This window comes from Trichoderma aggressivum (assembly GCF_033847375.1).
Source record: "Trichoderma aggressivum f. europaeum strain CBS 100526 chromosome Unknown scaffold_009, whole genome shotgun sequence".
Classification (NCBI taxonomy): domain Eukaryota; kingdom Fungi; phylum Ascomycota; class Sordariomycetes; order Hypocreales; family Hypocreaceae; genus Trichoderma; species Trichoderma aggressivum.
In genome coordinates, this window is record NW_026946375.1 from 338,874 (window position 1) to 357,341 (window position 18,468).

Genomic DNA, 18,468 nt, shown 5'->3' on the forward strand with positions numbered 1-18,468 from the left:
AGTCAGCTCCCTCGCCAGTGCCATTAGGCTGTGAAGAATGATTAGCCGCTGATCCGCAAGCCATCGGCTGGAAGTAAAGGGCCTCTAGAGATTACGTCTGCGCATGGGAAGCAAACTGCTTGCTCTCGCTGGAACCCATCGTGACATTTCTGGTGAAGCGGAAGAAATCGATCAAGATGGCAACATTGAGGGCAGCGACATTCTTGCAGATGACCTGCAGAAGGTGGTTTATCGTCAGTGTCGCTCCACTCTGCCGTTTACTATGCGCATCTCGCCAACAGCCGGGCTCGCTCTTATGAAATGGAATACTTATTGTGACTAACGAGGATTTCCATGCTGGTTCCAAAGCCATGGGATGATTTGCAACAAAGCTGTCCCATCACTTTCTCACACTCGTCCTGGATTACCTATGTTTGTAGAGACGATACACGCTGCTATCCTCTGGGCAATTCTCCGACTTAACATTGTTCTACGAGGGTAAAGTTGTCGCCATCTTCATTCAAGCCTCAGGTGTCGAATCTTGTTGGCTCTAATGTGATGGCAGCGGGCTGTCAGGTATAAAGTTTAGCATGGACGCAAGGCTATGCTCATCACTGCCAATCAATGGCCAGCTTCGCACTCCGCTTAGCCAAGCCTCGGCTGCTTCTTTGGACGCTACGAATCCAGGGGTAAACAGACGTGGAACTAAGAGGAGCCCTCGTAACTTAGAGCTGTGGCCAAGCGAAAGCCCAAGACTATGGACAGCGTTGTTTGCCGCAATAGTCACGAAACCAGTCTAGTGCTCCAACTGTGAGCAATTTGGACATACCAAGGTCCGGTGCAAGATGCCTCTAGAGGAATCGGATGCCGTCGAAAGCAATGCATATGACGGCGAGGCTGAAGAGCAGCCACCGCAGCCCGCCTTCGAAAGCCATGCGTATGGCGGCGAGGAGAAGATGAAAAGCAGCCTTCTTGGCCCGCCTTTGAAGGCCATGAATATGGCGACGAAGCCGAAGAGCAGCCACCCCAGGCTAACGACGGCTACGGTGAGGCAGCTGGCGGCGGAGATGACTGGTAGTCTGATGCCATTACTAGTAGTCCCGTGCAAGATCTGACTTGACAAGCCGTTGCTTTTTTATTCAAGTTATAGCTGCCCTTAATTTGGGCTGATTTAGCTGGCAGTCAGTTACAGATGTGGTGACATCCCAGGGTAAATTGGGGAACCATAGGACAATGCAGCCTAATAGCTTAGCACGGCAAGGTAGACATGATAGATGTCAGAGCTACATATTTTATCAGCCGCGAAAGAGGCTCTCGATAACACTAGCGACAAACAGCTGCGTGGAATCTTCTGGCAGCAATGAACTTGAAAGAGGTGGTCGAGCCCTCCCAAATGCTCAACTTGATCTCATACCTAAATTTACTGTGACTATGGCAACAAAAGGCCATCATAACCTACCTCCATCGTAGAAGAAGCCTGACCCGCAGTAGTAGCACGCCACAACACGCCAAAAGCACCCTTGAAACTTTTCGGTGTCGAATGGAATACGCATAGTCATGAGATTGCGCTCTAGGGTTCCCTAAGACTACCTCTGCAGAGCCACGAGAGCATCGGTAGCCAATCTTCTCTCGTCCACGCATGAGCCAGCACCGCCCATGTAGTCCACCGTGCGTATTACCATGGTGGATAATAGGTTTTGGATTGTGGTAGTGAATTTGGCATGGTTGAGACAGCAACTAAGGAGACGCCGTAGAAAGCCCATGGTGGAAATCCGGCAGATTGCCAGATCAACTCAGGTTCCCATTCCGCCACCAACAGCAGCCAAAGCCCCGTCGCTAGCTTGGGCTGCGAGTATGTTGGTGAGATAAGAGTCTATCCATTGCATCGCCCCTATCTCAACTGTCATCCCTTCTTCTACGGTTGCTCAGTCTGCTACCAGCAGCTCCAGGCCTGTATTAGCAACTTTAGCAGCAAGTATCCATTTACAAGTGCTACGCAATAGGTAGCAACGCCGATCATCATCACTATGACTACAAACTAAGTCTACACCGTGGATAACATAAAGTGTAATAATAGAGCTTCTGACTCTCTAGTCTTGGAGCTGGTGTAGAATTTACTCACTTGGGATCACGAGGCTGATATGTCTTCCTATGCTACTTGGGTATGATGGAGCCATTTTAATCGGATCGGAGACATTCGTCTGTCTGTCCGAGAGTATCAGCAAGCCCTGTGAGAGCCGCAAGAGCGAACCGCACACAGGGACCTCGATCCTGTCATCTGGTTGGAAGAGGGGAGCATACGGCAATCATGCTTCGGCTTGCAGAAGAGAGAAGGAGGAAATAGAAGAAGGAGTAACAGAAGGGGAGGAAAGGGGAAGAGGATGGGAATGCGAACAATGTTAGGTAAGTAGGTACTATCTATGTACTATGGTAAATACCGTAGTAAGGTAGGTAGCTGGACGTCTAATATCCAGTCCATTTCGACTGATGGCAGGACTGTTTGGATACTTGTCTACCTAAGTAACCTCTATTCGTTCTATTCAACAAGTGGTCCAGATTTGCATCACAGAGCACGGCAATAAAGGTTTTCCGGAGTCTGCGCTCGTGAAGAGCCCATAAGCCCACCTGGTAAGCCCGTTTACGCCCCCCTTTTCCGATGTCGACTTATCTCTTGGAGCATTTGGGTTAATTAATGGGATCCATTTATTCAATAGCATTCATTCAAGCACTCTGCATGGTTTGGCCTGCTCTGTCAACCAGTAAGGTTCGAGAAACAACAGTGTGCCGGCTTCTTTGCCAATGATTTTTGTTCACCCTGTTGCTACTAGCGAAGGAGAAAGAGTCGTACCATGATTAATCCATTGGATCCAATGGATGTTTAATTCATAAGCAGGCAGCCTACAATCAATTCTCCAAGCACCTTGTATCGATACAGGCACCTACCTCAGGTAGGTACTGGAAGTTACAGCGGCCTAGGCGCTCCTTTCAGGGAGGGGCGTGCCCTACACTTACCAATATGCCCGAACTGTCACCCCAAAGTACGACCTGTATATTTTGTCGTGATTAGGGGATCCAAGGATATTTATTTCAGCATCGCCAATGATTTTTACGCTGCCAAGACCTCGTATTTCAACGGACATGCACTGGATGAAATACTTACTCGGTGTATGACCTTTTCGGAGCTGTGGCTGATGAACCTCGACATGTTTGGTCACTTTCCGCCAGAGCAGGACTCGTCCCCAACCAGGACACTTCGTGGTTTCTGCGAGCTCCAGGTCTCCTGAAAGGCCCCGTACGAGCTCTCCAGAGCACTCCTTTGGCGTGTTTTTGGCGATAATACTCCAGTCTGTAGTCTGCCGAGATGCCCAGTCGTATTCCAAGATGCTGCCGAAGCTTTCAAAGCTTCTCTCGACCCGTTTGACATTGGCTATCCCGTCCATCCTCGTCTTCGTCTTCTGCCCATATAGAGAAATGCGGACCACAAGTTGTAGGCGGGAGCAGGCCGTTCCTTGCCTTTTGGGAACGCTGTATGTCGACGCGTAGGACATCCCCCGTCGAGTTTCTCGTCCTCCTCCTCTTCCCCCTTCTTACCCAGACAGAGACGCATACACACACACACACACACACACACACACACACACACACACACACAATGTCTGCCTCCTCTGTCTCGGGCCGAGTGTTGAGGTCCAACACCCGTCGTCGTGCGTCTTCCTCCTCTCCTTGCGTCGATAGAAAACGTCGACCAGTTTATCGCCGTCGCCGCCTCCCGGGCACCCAAGAGGTGCTTTGGCAATGTCTTTCCGCCCACGACTCCTCCAGTGTCGACGCCAGTAAGTTGTACTACCTTATGCTTCCATTACGCCTACACTTTAGTTTTAACGACTAACGTTACAGTCTATAGATTTCGATGCTGTATAGAGTGCCATCGATCATTACGTGGAGCAGCAGCAGAAGCAGCAGAAGCAACAGCAACAGCTCATCGAGGAGCTTCAGCGTGAGGTCCGAGGCCTCAAGAACCAGCTGCAGCAACAGCAACAATGGCAGGCCTCCTCGACTCCTCCTCCCTCGGTAGAGGCTGATTTGGCCGAGCCCGTGGCCGCTCCCGCTCCCGCCCCTACCACCACCACCACCACCACGACGGAGCTGGCCGTCGCCCGTCGTCCCGCCGCCGTCGCCGGCCAAAAGCGATGTCACGATTGTGACCAACCCGGTCACCTGAAGAAACACTGCCCGGGCCATGTGGCCCAAAACAGCTTTGCCCGCGGGGGGCAAAAAATTAGTTGTAATATGTCAATACTATGGTGGTGCGGGCCCAGCGCCCCGTTGAATCGCCCTCTGGAAGTTCGTTCGTAACAAAGAGACTATCAATAACAATACAACTATATTCCCCTAGTATTTGCTACCACTTTTAATATTCTTCTATAGATGCTACTATTTCTATATTCTTCTACTAACTTACACCATTTTCGTATTCTTGTAGCATCTGCTACTGTTTCTAAATTCCTCTAATATCTGCTACCACATCTATTTTTTCTAGTATCTACTCCCATTTCGATATTCTTCTAGCATGTGTGAACTGTACACGCCGAGGTCAAGGCGACTCACAGTTACCAGCAATGATGTAGATCTTATTTGGATACTATACCAATTGGCAGAGCTCCTGGTGCGTTTACAGTGTCAAGATGTGGTAATGTATACGTGAATCCCTGGTGTCAGGCAAGGAAGGGGGGGCTTATTGGGGCCTCAATAACCATGGAGCCTAACTGACAACTGTCCGGGTGACGCGTCAATAGAAATGATAGTTTCTAGCAATGATTTTTGGAAGATGAAAGCATTGGAGAACCATCAACTTGAGTGTGCAAAGGCCGCGTGTTCAGCTTAAGGCTCTATATATTAGCGTTCTCACCTACATCCACACCGGTTCAAGAGAACAACTGTGGAATTGATTGAGCTCCAAGAATATCGTTGCCTATAGTGCTGCCAGTTGTTGGAGTCGGTAAAGTGCTGTTAGTGCTGCTATTCGTTGTAGAGCCAAGACCGCCGAGAAGCCCATTGAGGAGGAGGCCGCTCGAAGTGCTATTTAAGCCACCGTATGTCGATGAGTTATTGCTCTCCGCTGATCCCAGGAGTCCTGATAGAATACCGCCAGTTGAGTTTGTCACGCCCCCTAGGGGACCGGTCGAATTGCTAAAGGTAGAGTTAACAAGTAATCCTCCCAATAAACCCGTGCCGTTATCGGTGGTTCCGGAACAGAGTTAATCACCAGTCGTGCTGTTGGTCAGGTTTTCCAGTTCTCCTAGGATGCCCCCAGTGTGTTATCTGGAGTTCCAATCAGCCCACCAAGCAGGCTACCCGTGGTGCTACTGTCAGTGGCCCCGGATCCCAGATTCCCAATAACTCCTGCCGTAGGAGTGGAGTTATCAGGTGTTCCATCGCCTCCGAGTAACGCTCCGAGAAAGCTACCGCCGGTTGAGTTAACAAGTTCGGCTATTGAATTTATAAGGGCACCGATAAGATCAGTGCCCCTAGCTGAGCTAGTGCTGCTATTCGTTGTAAAGCTTTCGGGGGTTTCAGGCGCTCCAAGCAATCCGCGAAGCAAATCTTCAGTAGAGTTGCTAACAGTTGCGTAATTTCTGTCAAACTTGTGGAGTTATTGGTTGTACCGGATCCTCCAATCAGGTCATTGAGCAATCCACCTGCCGTCGTATCTGCAGGAGTTCCTCCGCTGGTAGTATTGTTTCCTGGAGTAGAACCCTAAGATAAACCACCTACCGTGCTATTAAAAGACCTTCTGTTGCATTGAGAAGCGCACCAATGGTGCTGCTGCCGTCTGTTGCATCGAGAAGCATGTACCTAATCGCTGGGCATCCAATATGCAATCCCTTTCGACTTGATGTGAGGGCTATTTTGGATACTCGCATACCTGGCCTCTATTCTTTGTGATAAAAAGACTTCCAGATTTGCGTCAATCGTTAGCTCAAGTCGTTGAGAAGGAGAGAAGAAAAGAGAGCAAGAATGGTGGCCATCGCTTCTGCCAAGGGCGAGAAGAGAAATTAGAGATCGATGACGATGATTTTATCAACTGAAAATCAGGCCACTGCATGGAGGCGTGATGAATGTGCGTCTCTAGGCACCTCGGAGAACAACCTCCCGTGGAGCTGAGCCACATTTCGATAGCTCGTCTTGCATGTTGTCACGACCTGGCTCTTAAGGTCGCGACAATACGAGTCGTTGAACAGAAGTTTCCGTTCTGATATCATTTCCCTGACAAAAAATGAATATGATGACGTTACGTCGCTATAGCCACAGTAAATTTAGATGAGACCAAGTCGGGGAGCTGGGGGAGATGTGATCAGCTCTTGCACAGACAATATTGTTCATGTTCTTGGCCTGATCATAATCCTTGGGAATGTGGCCTTCTTGGCCGCAGTTACAACAAGCTCTGCCGCCTCCGTCGGGACAATCTTTGGCAAAGGGGCCGGCTAAACAACAATCAGGCATCACATCATCTTCATATAGAGGAATCTGACATACTCTCGTTGGATTTGCGACATTCACCATCGGTTCTTCGGCTGGACACAGTCCTTGGGAATGTGGGCCATTGACCGCATTGCCCCCCTCCCCCTTCACTTGGAAAGATTGTTGGAAAGATTTGGACCAGAGAGATGGATGGCGGTGCGAAACAATTCTTGAACATGACAATAGTCTCGATAATCTAAATTCTGCCAGGGCTTCACGTCACGGTCCTTGAGCTGTACAACTTACTGTCTTGGGATCACAAGGCTGATATCTTTTTCTATACCACTTGGAATGCCGTAGAGACTCCTATGGATATTCTCATTGATGAGGACAAGAAGCTTCCAAGATATCAGTTAGCGAGCTACTGAAAAACCTGGAAATAATGAAACGAGACAAGTTATCGGGAGTAAACAGCATGTACGGAGTCCGCCTTGCCGGCAATGATCGCGTGGGATTCCTCGTGACTCATAGTAAGTACGAGTACTGCACATCGAGCCATCCCATGAACAGGCACCCCCAATTTTGTGTTCCTTGTTCCATCTCACCGTCTCTGCTCACTGTCTGAGTCTCAGCCTCGGGGTGGAGCCAGAAACGCCAATCGCTTGAGAGCATCCCATGATGGTGCCAGCCCCGGAGCCGCAATGGTCGCGCTCATCACGATGCCATCCAGCCCAAGGGCAATGTAACGCCGACTCAAACTAGCGTTTGTCCGCATACATGTATTTCCACCAAGGTCCTGCCGGATCTTGCTAATAGCTGACATATTGTAGCTGAATGTGGTGCTGTGGTCAAATTGCTGCAGCAACAATGATCGCTGCCGCCGTACTAGCTCAAGATCCGCCACAGATCAGCACCACGATCGTTAGGCCTCTACAGGAAGAGAGAGGAGGTTAGTCGTCTTCTGATCCTGGCAGCCATCTGCGATGATGCAACAAGCTCAAGGTTACAATGCAGTGCGTTGATGGACTTGCATTTGATCAGAAGCATGGAGCAGATAGGCGCCAGCCCGATGACCTCTGCCACCACCACGATCTTCCGACTTGTGCAGAACAAGACTGGAAGAGGCGTTGTTTCTGTGTTTCTAAACCTCCCAGAAGATACAGGCCGAAAGGAACTGAGCTCCGTCAAGCTGCGACCTCCACCGTACAGGCCGGCAAAGGGGATACCAATAAGAGAGCCCGGCCTGTTGTCCCCGCAGGTGACAAATCTGATAATCCCCTAGAACAAGTTATCTCTATTGTCAGTACGATAATGACCCTGTGATTGTGCAATTGCTAAGCAACACCAAGAACAACATTGCTCTGTTCAACTGTTTGCCCATACATTCAAGTCAACTTTTATGGGCCATGGAGGCGCCTGCAGGACTGACTTGTGATTGTGGAAATGCCAGGCAACATGAACAACGTTGCTCTCACGCTCGCACATACGCACAATCAAATTACTCGTAAGCAAAAATACACCCAGCTGATTTTTATCGTCATTTAAGACAAAAACAACCCACACTATAAGCACCTTGAGAAGTCTGCTAATTACCCTTTCGGCATTTTAACTCAAGTTGAAAATAGTACTTCTGTTGCCCAGAACAACGGATAATACCACTTTACCTACTAGGTACAGCTGGAAAGACTTCATTATGTGTAGTATCTCGCATCCAGTTGACCGTCTGAACCCCAGCAATTACTTTGTCCATGGGGCTCAAATATTGTCCCTACTAGTTGGATACAGAGGAAATGGAATGACCTTCTGTTACTATCACCACTTTATCTACTATCGCTACTCTCATCTAACCTCATTCTTCCATCTACTACAACGATTTTATTTTTTATGGTTATTTACTGCTACTTTCTCTTACTCTCGTTACTTTTTTTTACTATTACTGTTTTCTTCTAGTATCCCTGCTTTAATCTAGCATCTCAATTCACGTCTACCATCGCTGGGTACAGGTAGGTACTTTGTTCTATTAGCAGTGCACAACTCCGAGATAGAGAAGACGACCACAAACATTAATCCGAAGCATACAAGCCGCAGAGGTGGACGAAGAGAAACGAGAGGGCGATCACGGATGGTCATATCAGGCGTCGTCTTGCTGCGTTGGAGAACCAGCAGCAACAGCAATAGCAACAGCAAGCAGCAGCACTTCCGGCTGCTCCCACTCCCGCCGCCACCACCACCGTGGCAATAGCCACCAACACCACTACCACCACCACCGAGAAGCGGTGCTACGTTTGTCATGAGCCAGGGCACGTCAAACGACACTGCCCGGAGCGGGCCGGCCCCAGCCACCACCACTATCACCACCTCCAACGCCGCCTCCTCTTTCTTAATGGCGGCTCTCCCTCGCCCGGCCAACGACCTGCCGAAGACGGTGCCACAACTGTGGCGAGTTCGGCCGTATCAAAAGGATCCATGGATTGCCCTTTTACGGAGAGCGTCTGGAACGGGTGAGAGTCCGGGCCGGTGAATTACGGCGGTAAACATTTAGAAGGGTATTGCTGAGTATTATCCCGTCCACGCATCTCATACCATCGCATCTACTTTCCTCTATTATGCCTAGGTACTTTCATCTGGACTTCGCTACTACCGAGGGCCTTCATTATCATTCCTTGCACTCATACTTCCATCCGCCATCGAGGAAGCATATTACAGAAACCGTACGCAAAGCCATTCCACCGAGTGATAAAGTCATGTCATAACATCATTAATGCCGCGATGGCGAAGCTCGCTGCACTGAATACCGATACCAATTTTACAAGTCCAGTCGATCGAGAAGCTCCATTTGACCTGCTTGTAGCTGTCGGTCTGGTAGCCTTGACCCAGATGTTGCTGACCAAGCTGTCCTTATCTGGACTATAATGCTGTGGAGAGAATTGGCATACAGACATGATGACATCCATATCTAAAACACGTTATCAGTCCTGAAAAGAGAAACGACCGAGGGACGGACGATGACACTCACTATTTTGTGTATCCGCCTTCATACTTATGCAGCTCGCGCACAATCCAGCAATCTCTGCCACATTAAAGCTGGTGTTTGAACACACACATTTCTCTTCTGCGTTTTCCGTCTCTCCCCACCCACCAGTCAAATCACCATCGTCCACACTCAAGCCTATCATGGTCGGACGTATTGATGTTTGATGCTTAGAAGTTGTAGATGCACTCGTTGCTGTCCTAGTCGTGAAGAGACTCGAGGGTGGCTGAATATTCCATGCTGAAGATGATGTGGGGGATTGAAGAGCTGGTTGAGGAGTTGGTGGAGGCAGGTAATTAGGTGTAGTTGGATGAGTTGGAGGAGAGTAATATTGTGGAGGTACAGGCGCTGGTGATTGTGACAATGGCGTTGAGATCTCTGGCACCGGGGGCGAGGCTGGCGGATACTGTCCAGCTAGCAAATCAGGAGGAAAAGTCGTCGGTGCTGGAACGATGACCGAGAAGCGCTTCTCGATTCGATCTGTTTCGTCGAATGGATTCTCGTTTTGCCTTCTGGCCTGTCTGAGGCGCGCTCTTCGATCCGAATGATGGCTTTCAACACCTTCTAATGACCTCTTTGGGCTGCACATCGAACTCAGCTCGACTATTGGCCCGCAGATGGCGGCACACATGACAGGAACTGCATCAGGGGGGAGGGCTTCTCCAGCTGCGATGGCGAATAGGACGAAGAGGATCGGACGGCAGGTTTTCATGGCGTGTCAGAGCAGCCGCTCACTGCCTACCCGACTCCGAAATGTCGGCTGTAGTATGTGAAAGGCTGGGAGTTTATACAGAAATGTTGATTGTAGTCGGGTATGTTTCGTAAATGGAATAGAGAGGAAGGGAAAGAGATGGCAGGCTGGTGTAAGTTTACGGAGTCTTAGAGAAAGAAGACTTTGCATGGCTCATCCCAGAGTTTCGCATCAACACGGCGTTGGATACTACATGTAATATGCAGAAGATAGATAAGGGATGTACACGCTCCGTAGAATATCACGGCTAGTCAGTTTGGCAGGAGGCTTTATTGCTGAAACGTGGCAAAGGGGTTCTGTGGCCACCCTCGACCGAGGAGAATTAACATGACACGTCCGCCTTCTCCTGTAAAGCATTGAATCAGTACGTCAGCCGGCATACGGACTATACACTCTGCAATAAAGGGCGATGAAGAATGAAGAATCTTTTTCGCAGATAAAGCTCTTTGATGTATTAATCCCTGATTGAGCACGGCCGATCTGGCCGTCGGTACTCAGCAATGCACAGACATTGAATCCCCCAGAAGAGATGTGCGATGCCGCTTGGCAGCTGTCAACTCCAACGAACATCAAGGTTCGACCCGTGGCTCCTTGACCGGGCTCTGAAACAATCTAGCTGCGGTGCTTCTGCGAGGCGGGCACAGCCGTGACAGCGCGAAACGCAATGCGAAACAAGATCGTGGAGACTTTTATCCGTTTTCGGCAATCGCACGTCGCTGCGTACGAGATGGCGATTCTCGGTGTATAGTTTGTAATTGCCAGGCAGAAAAAGAAGGGATTAATCAATTACATTAGCTATTTAACATGAATTGGCGTAGTGATGAATCATGAGCTCGTGATGATTGGCTGTGTCTGCAGTGGTCGAAAGCACAACCATCGCAAATAAGGATGACAGCCGCACGCCCGAATGGCTAGCAAAAGCTACTGGACACACTATTGAATCATATGATATCAAGTACAGCTACTAAAAGAAGAATAAGTCTTGGCTGACTTTTGTTTATACACTTCACCTCAAGTGCTAAGATCATCCTGCTGTAACGGACGAATCAGCACCACTTTCGGTGAACTTGTCAGTTGCCCGGCGAGGCTGAATGTGGCTTCATGCAAGGGAAAACGCAACAAGCAAAGAGCGGTCATTCAGTAATGCATCATGTATTACCCCGCTCTCAAGAGAGTCAGGTAGCTAGTTATTTGACTCGAATACTTCTCATACGGCTTGGTTCGCGGGTTATAAATGACCCCCCTTGTGCCGTCTACTCCTTGTCCATCAAGAGGGGCCAGTCTTCTCAACAACAACCATCCGTTTTGTATCATCAAAAAAATATGGCATGGGTTCCTCTTATCCCAGGCGCAGTGGCTGGTCTCTGGAAGGGCTATGAAGAGATAGTCGCACGTCCTCAAAGGAGAGCTCGCCAAGCCCAGCAGAGGCTGAGGGAGTCGCAGGAAAGAGAGCGAGAAAGTGAGCAAAGACGAATAGCACTACTACAAGAGCTGTAAGACGTGTTTATCTTCTGACCATGTTCATTGTACATATTGAACTAATTCATGCCAGGGGTTATGATACAGACCAGCCAGCAATTACAAAAGAGCTTATACTCAGCGCTCAGGATACGGTGGGTTATGACAAAGGCAAACAGAATATTGTCTTCGCCGGCAACGTCAATGTCGGAAAATCATCACTCATCAATGCCATTTGCAATAAAGGCGGAAATGACGAAGGTGCTGCCCGCGTGGGCTCTAATCAAGTGACGATGGGCATAACTCGCCACGAGATACCCAACCACCCGGAGATTGTGCTCTACGACATTCCCGGTGCGGGGACCCAGGATGTGAGGGCGTTCCAGTATTACCATGATCAGATGCTGTACGCGTTTGATACTGTTGTCCTCGTCCACGACACTACCCTGACTGAGGTACGTGATCCTCCTAACGTTACACGTTTATTCTTATGATAACTAACGTCTGGCAGGCCGACATCCGATTGCTCAAAATGTGCATCCTTTCCGATCAAAAATGCCTTGCCGTCCGAACCAGATCCGACGATCATATACGAAACTGCGAGTATGACAAAGAGTGCAACAACTTGGAGGAAACAAGGCAGATATTTCTCAGCGAGGTCCGTGAAGACATCCGGCGCTGTCAAGAGCAAATCTCTGCTTCTTGGCCGGAGCGTGAAGTCCAATTCCGGGACTACGTCGTGTCCTCCCGGTCGATGAGGAGCTTCATGGGCCAAAAGGCGTCGCCAAAGGACGCGGCTACTGCTTATATTGATGAGCTGGATTTTGCGTTTGCCTTGTCTCCAACTTTGGTGGTGAATGTTGACAACTAAGTGGATAGAGTATGTAGGCTGAATTAAGTTGAGAATGTAATAATGAGACACTAGTAACCAATAAGGACCAAATCTCTCAGATCTGGAACGAAGCATACATCTTGATCCTGTCATGCCATGTCTCTGTTACCATCTACCGTTATCCCCGTCGCCAATGTCAACCATTTCCGAGATTGCATGAGGCTTGTATGTCTCTTATATTGTTCTAGTAGGCTTTATCCTTTACAGCCTCTAATTGAATCTCTGTGTGTCCGCAGTTCCACTTACAAGATTCAGCCTCCCTTCCAACACGTACGGTAGCACAACTCCCTACACCATGACGTAAAACCGCATCCACAGCCTCATTGAGCCACCGTCAACCTTCCAATCTTTACCACATCTTGGCGGCCTCTCTGGCTAACGGTTAACTCCCAAAAGAGAAAAAGAATGGAAGAAGAAGGGAACGGAAAAAGAGGCTACAACTCGCGGCAGCCTAACATGATCCAAGCCATGTGGCACCAAGCCATGTCGGGTGCGTCAAACGTGGCTCAGGCACTTGACCAACCCCAAAGCGGCAAGATGGCACGAAATGAACATGACGAGGGCCTGCGTCAACTTGCACATGAATCAAGAGTCTCGGGGGAAGCGAAGATTGTCTCAAAGCACATGGTGCAAAATACAAAGGGGACTAATGTACAAAATCCTACTATTAGTATTCTCTTCCAGTTGCCATGTCTCATTGTGTCGTATCTCTCGTGTAGCTCAACCCTCGATTCTTACGAGTACTATCCACCACTAACACAATCTCGCCTCCAACCAATCATCCCTTCACACTAGAAACAAACCGGTCCAGCATTAACCCCAAAACGGCTTTATACCACGAAAGAAAACGAGCCATCAAGGAACACCAATAAGCATCAAGCCCAAACAGCTACGTGAAGATCATCAAACCCGCTAAACACAAGCCAGAAAAGCCCATCCCATTTCACCGAGGAAGATAAGGTTGAACGAGGAGGGGCGGGTTTATCCCCTTTGAAGCATCATGCCACGAGCTGATGGCCAAGTTTACGTGTATTCGCCCTCAGCTGAGCAGAGCCGCGGCGATGTGATTCGTCGGCCCCGGAACCCGGCAAGCTCTAGGAGGATAATCTCGGGGCATTGTTGGCCCTGGGGGCTGCCTTTTGAGATGGGAAAGGTTTTGGATTGGGTGTTTTACATGCACGTTGGCGGCTGTGTTGCGATGGGATCTTTAATGGCCAGTAGCTTATTTAAAAAGTCGTGATGCCTCTGTCTTACTCAATGAGTTGTGGTTGTGGATAATCAGTCTCTCCATTCCAACAAGTGACAACCTCACCAGGACAGACGTGAGCAACCCCCAAACATGCTCAACTCTCACGAATCCCTGGGCATCGCCCAAATCATCTTCTACGTACCCATCGTCCCAACCGCCATCTGGCTCATGAAGCGCAACGGCAGAATCCGGCCACGCCTCGCCTGGTGGCCCATGATTCCCTTTAGTCTAAGTATGCCTCTACAATTCCACTGTTAAAAATCATCCATCAACAAATCTAACTTGATTCACTTACAGTGCGTCTCGCCGGCGGCCCCGTCATCATCGCCCTCGAGCAAAAGCCCAGCATCGGCCTCTACGTCGCAGCCATCATCCTCCTCAACGTCGGCGTCGTGCCTCTCATCATAGCCACGCTCGGCTACGTCCGCATCGTGTAAGTCTACACACCGCCCATCAACCCCTTCCTTCATCCAAGGATAAAAAGACTCATCCAGTATTGCAACAGCCTCATCGACAACTACGGCTCCAACCCCCGCGCCAACAAAATCGGCGTCATCATGCGTCTCTGCATCTTCGTCGCCATCGGCCTCCTCTCCGCCGGCGGCGGCGTCAGCTCCATCGGCACGCCGTCCGCGATGGACACGAGCCGCACGCTTACTCTCGTCGGATACATTGTCTTTGCCGTCATGCTCGCGGTGCTCATCTCCATGATGGCCTTTTTCTGGCGCAAGAAACACACACTCCTGCCTAGTAGCCAAACTGTATGTCACATCCCACCTCTCTCAAACTTACACTCATTAAACAAGAGATGCTGACAATGTTACCCCTTCAGGTCCTACGCGGCGGCCTCCTCGCATCCCCGTTCCTCATCATTCGCACCGTCTTTGGCCTCCTGGAAGTCGCTCTCCAAGACAGCGCCACCTCGCCCTTCAACCCCATAGAGGGCAATGTCGTGGCCTTTGGGTTGATGGCGCTGCTCCCAGAGTACATTGTCGTGCTCACCTACATCTACGCCGGCTTCTCGATCCCGCCTGACCGAGGCGTCCCGTCCGTGGAGGCAGAAAGAGTGACGCAACTCCCCGATAAAAGCAACGTCTGACGATATTTAACTCTAGATGCTTACCCATAGACCAAGTAGCGCAAGGTGCAGGAGACGTTAAGGTGACTCATCGGTAGAGTGCAACTCCATGTCAGTAAAATGATGCGAAAGACATGTGAAAGTCTCTGGAAAATCGTTTCGGATACCCCTTGGCAAGCATAGTCAGTCCTTGTTCATAGATTTTACAACCATTTATTCTTTACCACGGGACTCGCATCTTCACTGATGATTCAAAATTAAAAATATTGTATCAGGTATTTGTTTCTAGATTGCTTGATCCAATTTAATCTAGAGGTCGTCGAGGCCACCAGCCCCTGGGTGACCGCTCTTTTCTTTTCTCTTCCCAGCCACCAACTGCCGAAACAGATTCTTCCCAAGTGATGCAGAATGTCTCACATCCGCCGCCGTACAATGTCATCCAAAGGTTTCATTAAAACAATAAGGTAGTTTTGTTCCAGGCCCACCTGCATTACCGATGCACAGCCTCAAAAAAGGAGTAAAAGGTCGTATCGCGGCCGCCCTTTAACAAAGAAGAAAAACCACCGACATTATATCACGCACCTAGAAGCGGTGCTGGCGACCGACACTCTCGACGCGAACGCCCAGCTTGATCATCTCGCGAGAGTCAATGACGCCACGGCCGTCAAACACCCATCGGGGCTTGGCCATGGTCTCGGCAATGCGCACCCAGTCCAGTCGCTCCTTGGGCTTGTACTCTTCGGCGCTGCCCATGCCCGTGGCGAAGCCCGTCTCCTTGCTCTCCTTGGCCTGGATGCAGTCGGGGCAGCTCTCGTCGCAGTCGGGCTCGACGTTGAATCGGTCCAGAGGATCCTGGGACGTCTGGCCGTCGCGCTGCACCAGGTGCTTGTGCAGCGCCAAGAGATCGTTCTCCGTGGGGGCCGATTCCTTGAACGGTCTGGGGTCCGCCTTGGGGTTGGGCTTGCGGCCAAGCATCTTGGGCTCGGGCTGGTCTACGGGCTTGGGAGCGGCCACGGGGATGGGCTGGTTGCGGAACTCGTCGAACTCGGTAGCGATGACGACCGCTGTGCTGTCCTTGCAGGCGTCGTAGGCATTGCCGTAGACGTGGACGCTGGCTGTGATTTCGGGTCCGAGAAGGGCCTTGATCTCGTTCTTGACGACGAACGGGTTGCAGCAAGGGTCGAAGACGGCAATCTCGCGGGGCCGCTCCTCCAGGAGCGTCTTGATCATCTCCAGAGCAGGAGCCTCACGAGTATCTGAGGTGTTCTTCTTGAAGGCGTAGCCGAGGATGGTGACCTTTTTGCCGACAAGGGTGTTGTTGAGGCATTTAATCACGCGGTTGGTGAATCGATCACGAGCGTACTCGTTCATCTTGACGACCTGTCTCCAGTACTCGCCAACTTCGGGCAGGCCCATGGTGTCGGCCAGGTAGACGAGGTTGAGAACGTCCTTCTTGAAGCAGCTGCCGCCGAAACCGATACCGGCCATCAAGAACTTGTTGCCGATACGGGGATCGACACCGATGGCACGGGCGACCTCGTCAACATCGGCGCCAGTCTGCTCGCAGACGGCAGAGATGGAGTTGATGCTGGAAATTCGCTGAGCCAGCATGGAGTTGGCAACCAGCTTGGCAAGCTCAGAGGACCACACGTTGGTCGTCAGGATACGCTCGCGAGGAACCCAGGCGGCGTAGACCTCGAGCAGAGCCTCGGCAGCCCGCTTGCCGGAGGGAGTGGGAGCGGAGCCGATGAGGATTCTATCGGGGTAGAGCAAATCGTTGACGGCGGTACCGGCGGCCAAAAACTCGGGGTTGGACAGGATCTCGAAGTGGACACCGGGGCGGTGCATGGCGAGCTACGGAGAATGGAGGTCAGAATGATGCTTGGGCATTTTCCGGGTGACGATTGGGTGTTGGCCGCTACTTACAGTGTCTGCGACGAGCTGAGCAGTTCGGCAGGGAACAGTGCTCTTCTCGACAATGATGGCGCCCTCGCGCGCATACTGGGCCACGAAGCCGGTGACGGCCTCGAAAGCAGTCATGTCTGTGGCGCTGCCGGCACCGACACCGCGCTCCTTGGTGGGGGTGTTGACGGCCACGAGGACAATGTCGGCCTCGGCAATGTGGCCGGCGACGTCGGTGCTGAAGAAGAGGTTGCCCTCTCGGCGAGCAACCTTGGTCTCGCCCTTCTCGGAGGCGATTCCCTCGGAGGACTGGCCAGAGATGTCGGTCTCGCGGCCGCCATCACGGGCAATGCGGACAATGTCGTGCAGGCCGGGCTCGTAGATGGGGGGATGGCGCGAGTTCCATCGGCGGATACGGGTCACGTCTCGGTCGACCACGGTGACCTTGATGTGAGGGTTCTGGAAAGCAATGACCGCGGCGGTAGGGCCACCTGTTCAGGTGTCAGTCCAGTTCAGTTCAGTTCGGTTCGGTTCGAGGCCCGGTTAACTGTCGACAGCGGAGTCGGTCGACAAATAAACGAGACGCAGGGGTGACATACCGACATAGCCAGCGCCAACGCAGCAGATGTTGCGAATGGCAATCTTGTCGCCGTTGACCTCCTTTGCGGAGCCATTGAGGCTGAGAGTCTTGACCGCGTCGATAACTGAGGCCATGGTTACGGGGTGGATCGGGCCAGAGAGAGAGTTGACCGACGTATGTATCCGAGCAAATGCAAATGCGGGTGGTGGCTTCAACGAGGGGATGGGGATCCTGGAATGAGGGTATATGGATCGAGCCCGTCTGCGAGATATAAACGAAGAGGTAATGCTGGCACAGGCACAGGCAAAAAGAAAGGAGTTGGGGATACTAAGGTCAGGTCGAGTTAGTTGGCAGAAGAGCGAAAAGGGCTACGAGGATTTGCGTTTAATCAGCAGCGCGGGAAATGCACGCATGTCTAGGCCTTTTTTGGTCAACAGCCCATTCTGCTATCTGGAAGCAGCCTTGGAGGGTCCTGGGGGTGCTTAGCGCGGGTTTTTGGATGATGTGACGAATGATGTACTTTGGTAACAGACAATTGACTTGGGTACTCGAGTTAAAGTTGAGTCAGAGAGTGATTATTCAGGTCGTTGATGCATCAAGTGACTGTCACTGGTGATGCTGTTGAGACTTGAATACATGTATTGACACCAGACCCTACCACTGAAGTCGTAGTATGGATTGGCAGTATTGACCCCTATCCTCTAATTCTCCCGTTGCTTATTAGTGGTGGGCTCTAGCGTATAGCGTCTTACGCAGCCTCTACCTACATGTAACTATCGGCGGTCGCTGCTACTCTCGTCCGCTGCAGATTACAAGGCGCCGCTGCGTACTCCGTACTTGGCCGAGAGCGTCCAGCAGGTGCAAATCCTGCCCCGCCGTGTCCGGATCTTTCAGGCACGCGCTAGGAAGTGGATGGAGGGGCAATAACCCAGTACGAGTACAGCAATAGATTGAAGCCCTCGTGTCTGATCAGGAGAAGAAGTCGATACTTGTCGGTACATGACAGTCGATGAGAATCAGGACGGATCACTGGTAAGAACAAGAACCCGTACGTACCCAGCCAACCCGGTGCCTGACGCCACGCGA

The 18,468-nt window shown here is 50.9% G+C and overlaps 6 protein-coding genes across 6 annotated transcripts; 4 read left to right on the top strand and 2 right to left on the bottom strand.

The window, feature by feature from the left end:
* Positions 1 to 824: 824 nt before the first annotated feature.
* Positions 825 to 1,094, top strand: Triagg1_3220 (uncharacterized protein; the record flags this gene model as incomplete). Its single annotated transcript, XM_062897489.1, has 1 exon — positions 825 to 1,094. One exon carries the CDS (start codon positions 825 to 827, stop codon positions 1,092 to 1,094), a length of 270 nt encoding a protein of 89 aa, XP_062757744.1.
* Positions 1,095 to 3,631: 2,537 nt separating this feature from the next.
* Triagg1_3221 (uncharacterized protein) lies at positions 3,632 to 4,335 on the top strand (the record flags this gene model as incomplete). Its single annotated transcript, XM_062897490.1, has 2 exons — positions 3,632 to 3,763; positions 3,901 to 4,335. The coding sequence occupies 2 exons, from the start codon at positions 3,632 to 3,634 to the stop codon at positions 4,333 to 4,335; spliced, it is 567 nt and encodes a 188-aa protein (XP_062757745.1).
* Positions 4,336 to 9,183: 4,848 nt separating this feature from the next.
* On the bottom strand, positions 9,184 to 10,184 carry Triagg1_3222 (uncharacterized protein; the record flags this gene model as incomplete). The annotated part of the gene is made up of 3 exons (XM_062897491.1): positions 9,184 to 9,324; positions 9,378 to 9,397; positions 9,458 to 10,184. 3 exons carry the CDS (start codon positions 10,182 to 10,184, stop codon positions 9,184 to 9,186), a joined length of 888 nt encoding a protein of 295 aa, XP_062757746.1.
* A 1,362-nt stretch (positions 10,185 to 11,546) lies between these two features.
* Positions 11,547 to 12,552, top strand: Triagg1_3223 (uncharacterized protein; the record flags this gene model as incomplete). The annotated part of the gene is made up of 3 exons (XM_062897492.1): positions 11,547 to 11,716; positions 11,776 to 12,136; positions 12,193 to 12,552. 3 exons carry the CDS (start codon positions 11,547 to 11,549, stop codon positions 12,550 to 12,552), a joined length of 891 nt encoding a protein of 296 aa, XP_062757747.1.
* Positions 12,553 to 13,912: 1,360 nt separating this feature from the next.
* Triagg1_3224 (uncharacterized protein) lies at positions 13,913 to 14,921 on the top strand (the record flags this gene model as incomplete). The annotated part of the gene is made up of 4 exons (XM_062897493.1): positions 13,913 to 14,054; positions 14,120 to 14,255; positions 14,328 to 14,583; positions 14,655 to 14,921. 4 exons carry the CDS (start codon positions 13,913 to 13,915, stop codon positions 14,919 to 14,921), a joined length of 801 nt encoding a protein of 266 aa, XP_062757748.1.
* A 561-nt stretch (positions 14,922 to 15,482) lies between these two features.
* On the bottom strand, positions 15,483 to 17,516 carry Triagg1_3225 (uncharacterized protein; the record flags this gene model as incomplete). Its single annotated transcript, XM_062897494.1, has 3 exons — positions 15,483 to 16,754; positions 16,827 to 17,293; positions 17,402 to 17,516. The coding sequence occupies 3 exons, from the start codon at positions 17,514 to 17,516 to the stop codon at positions 15,483 to 15,485; spliced, it is 1,854 nt and encodes a 617-aa protein (XP_062757749.1).
* Positions 17,517 to 18,468: the final 952 nt, after the last annotated feature.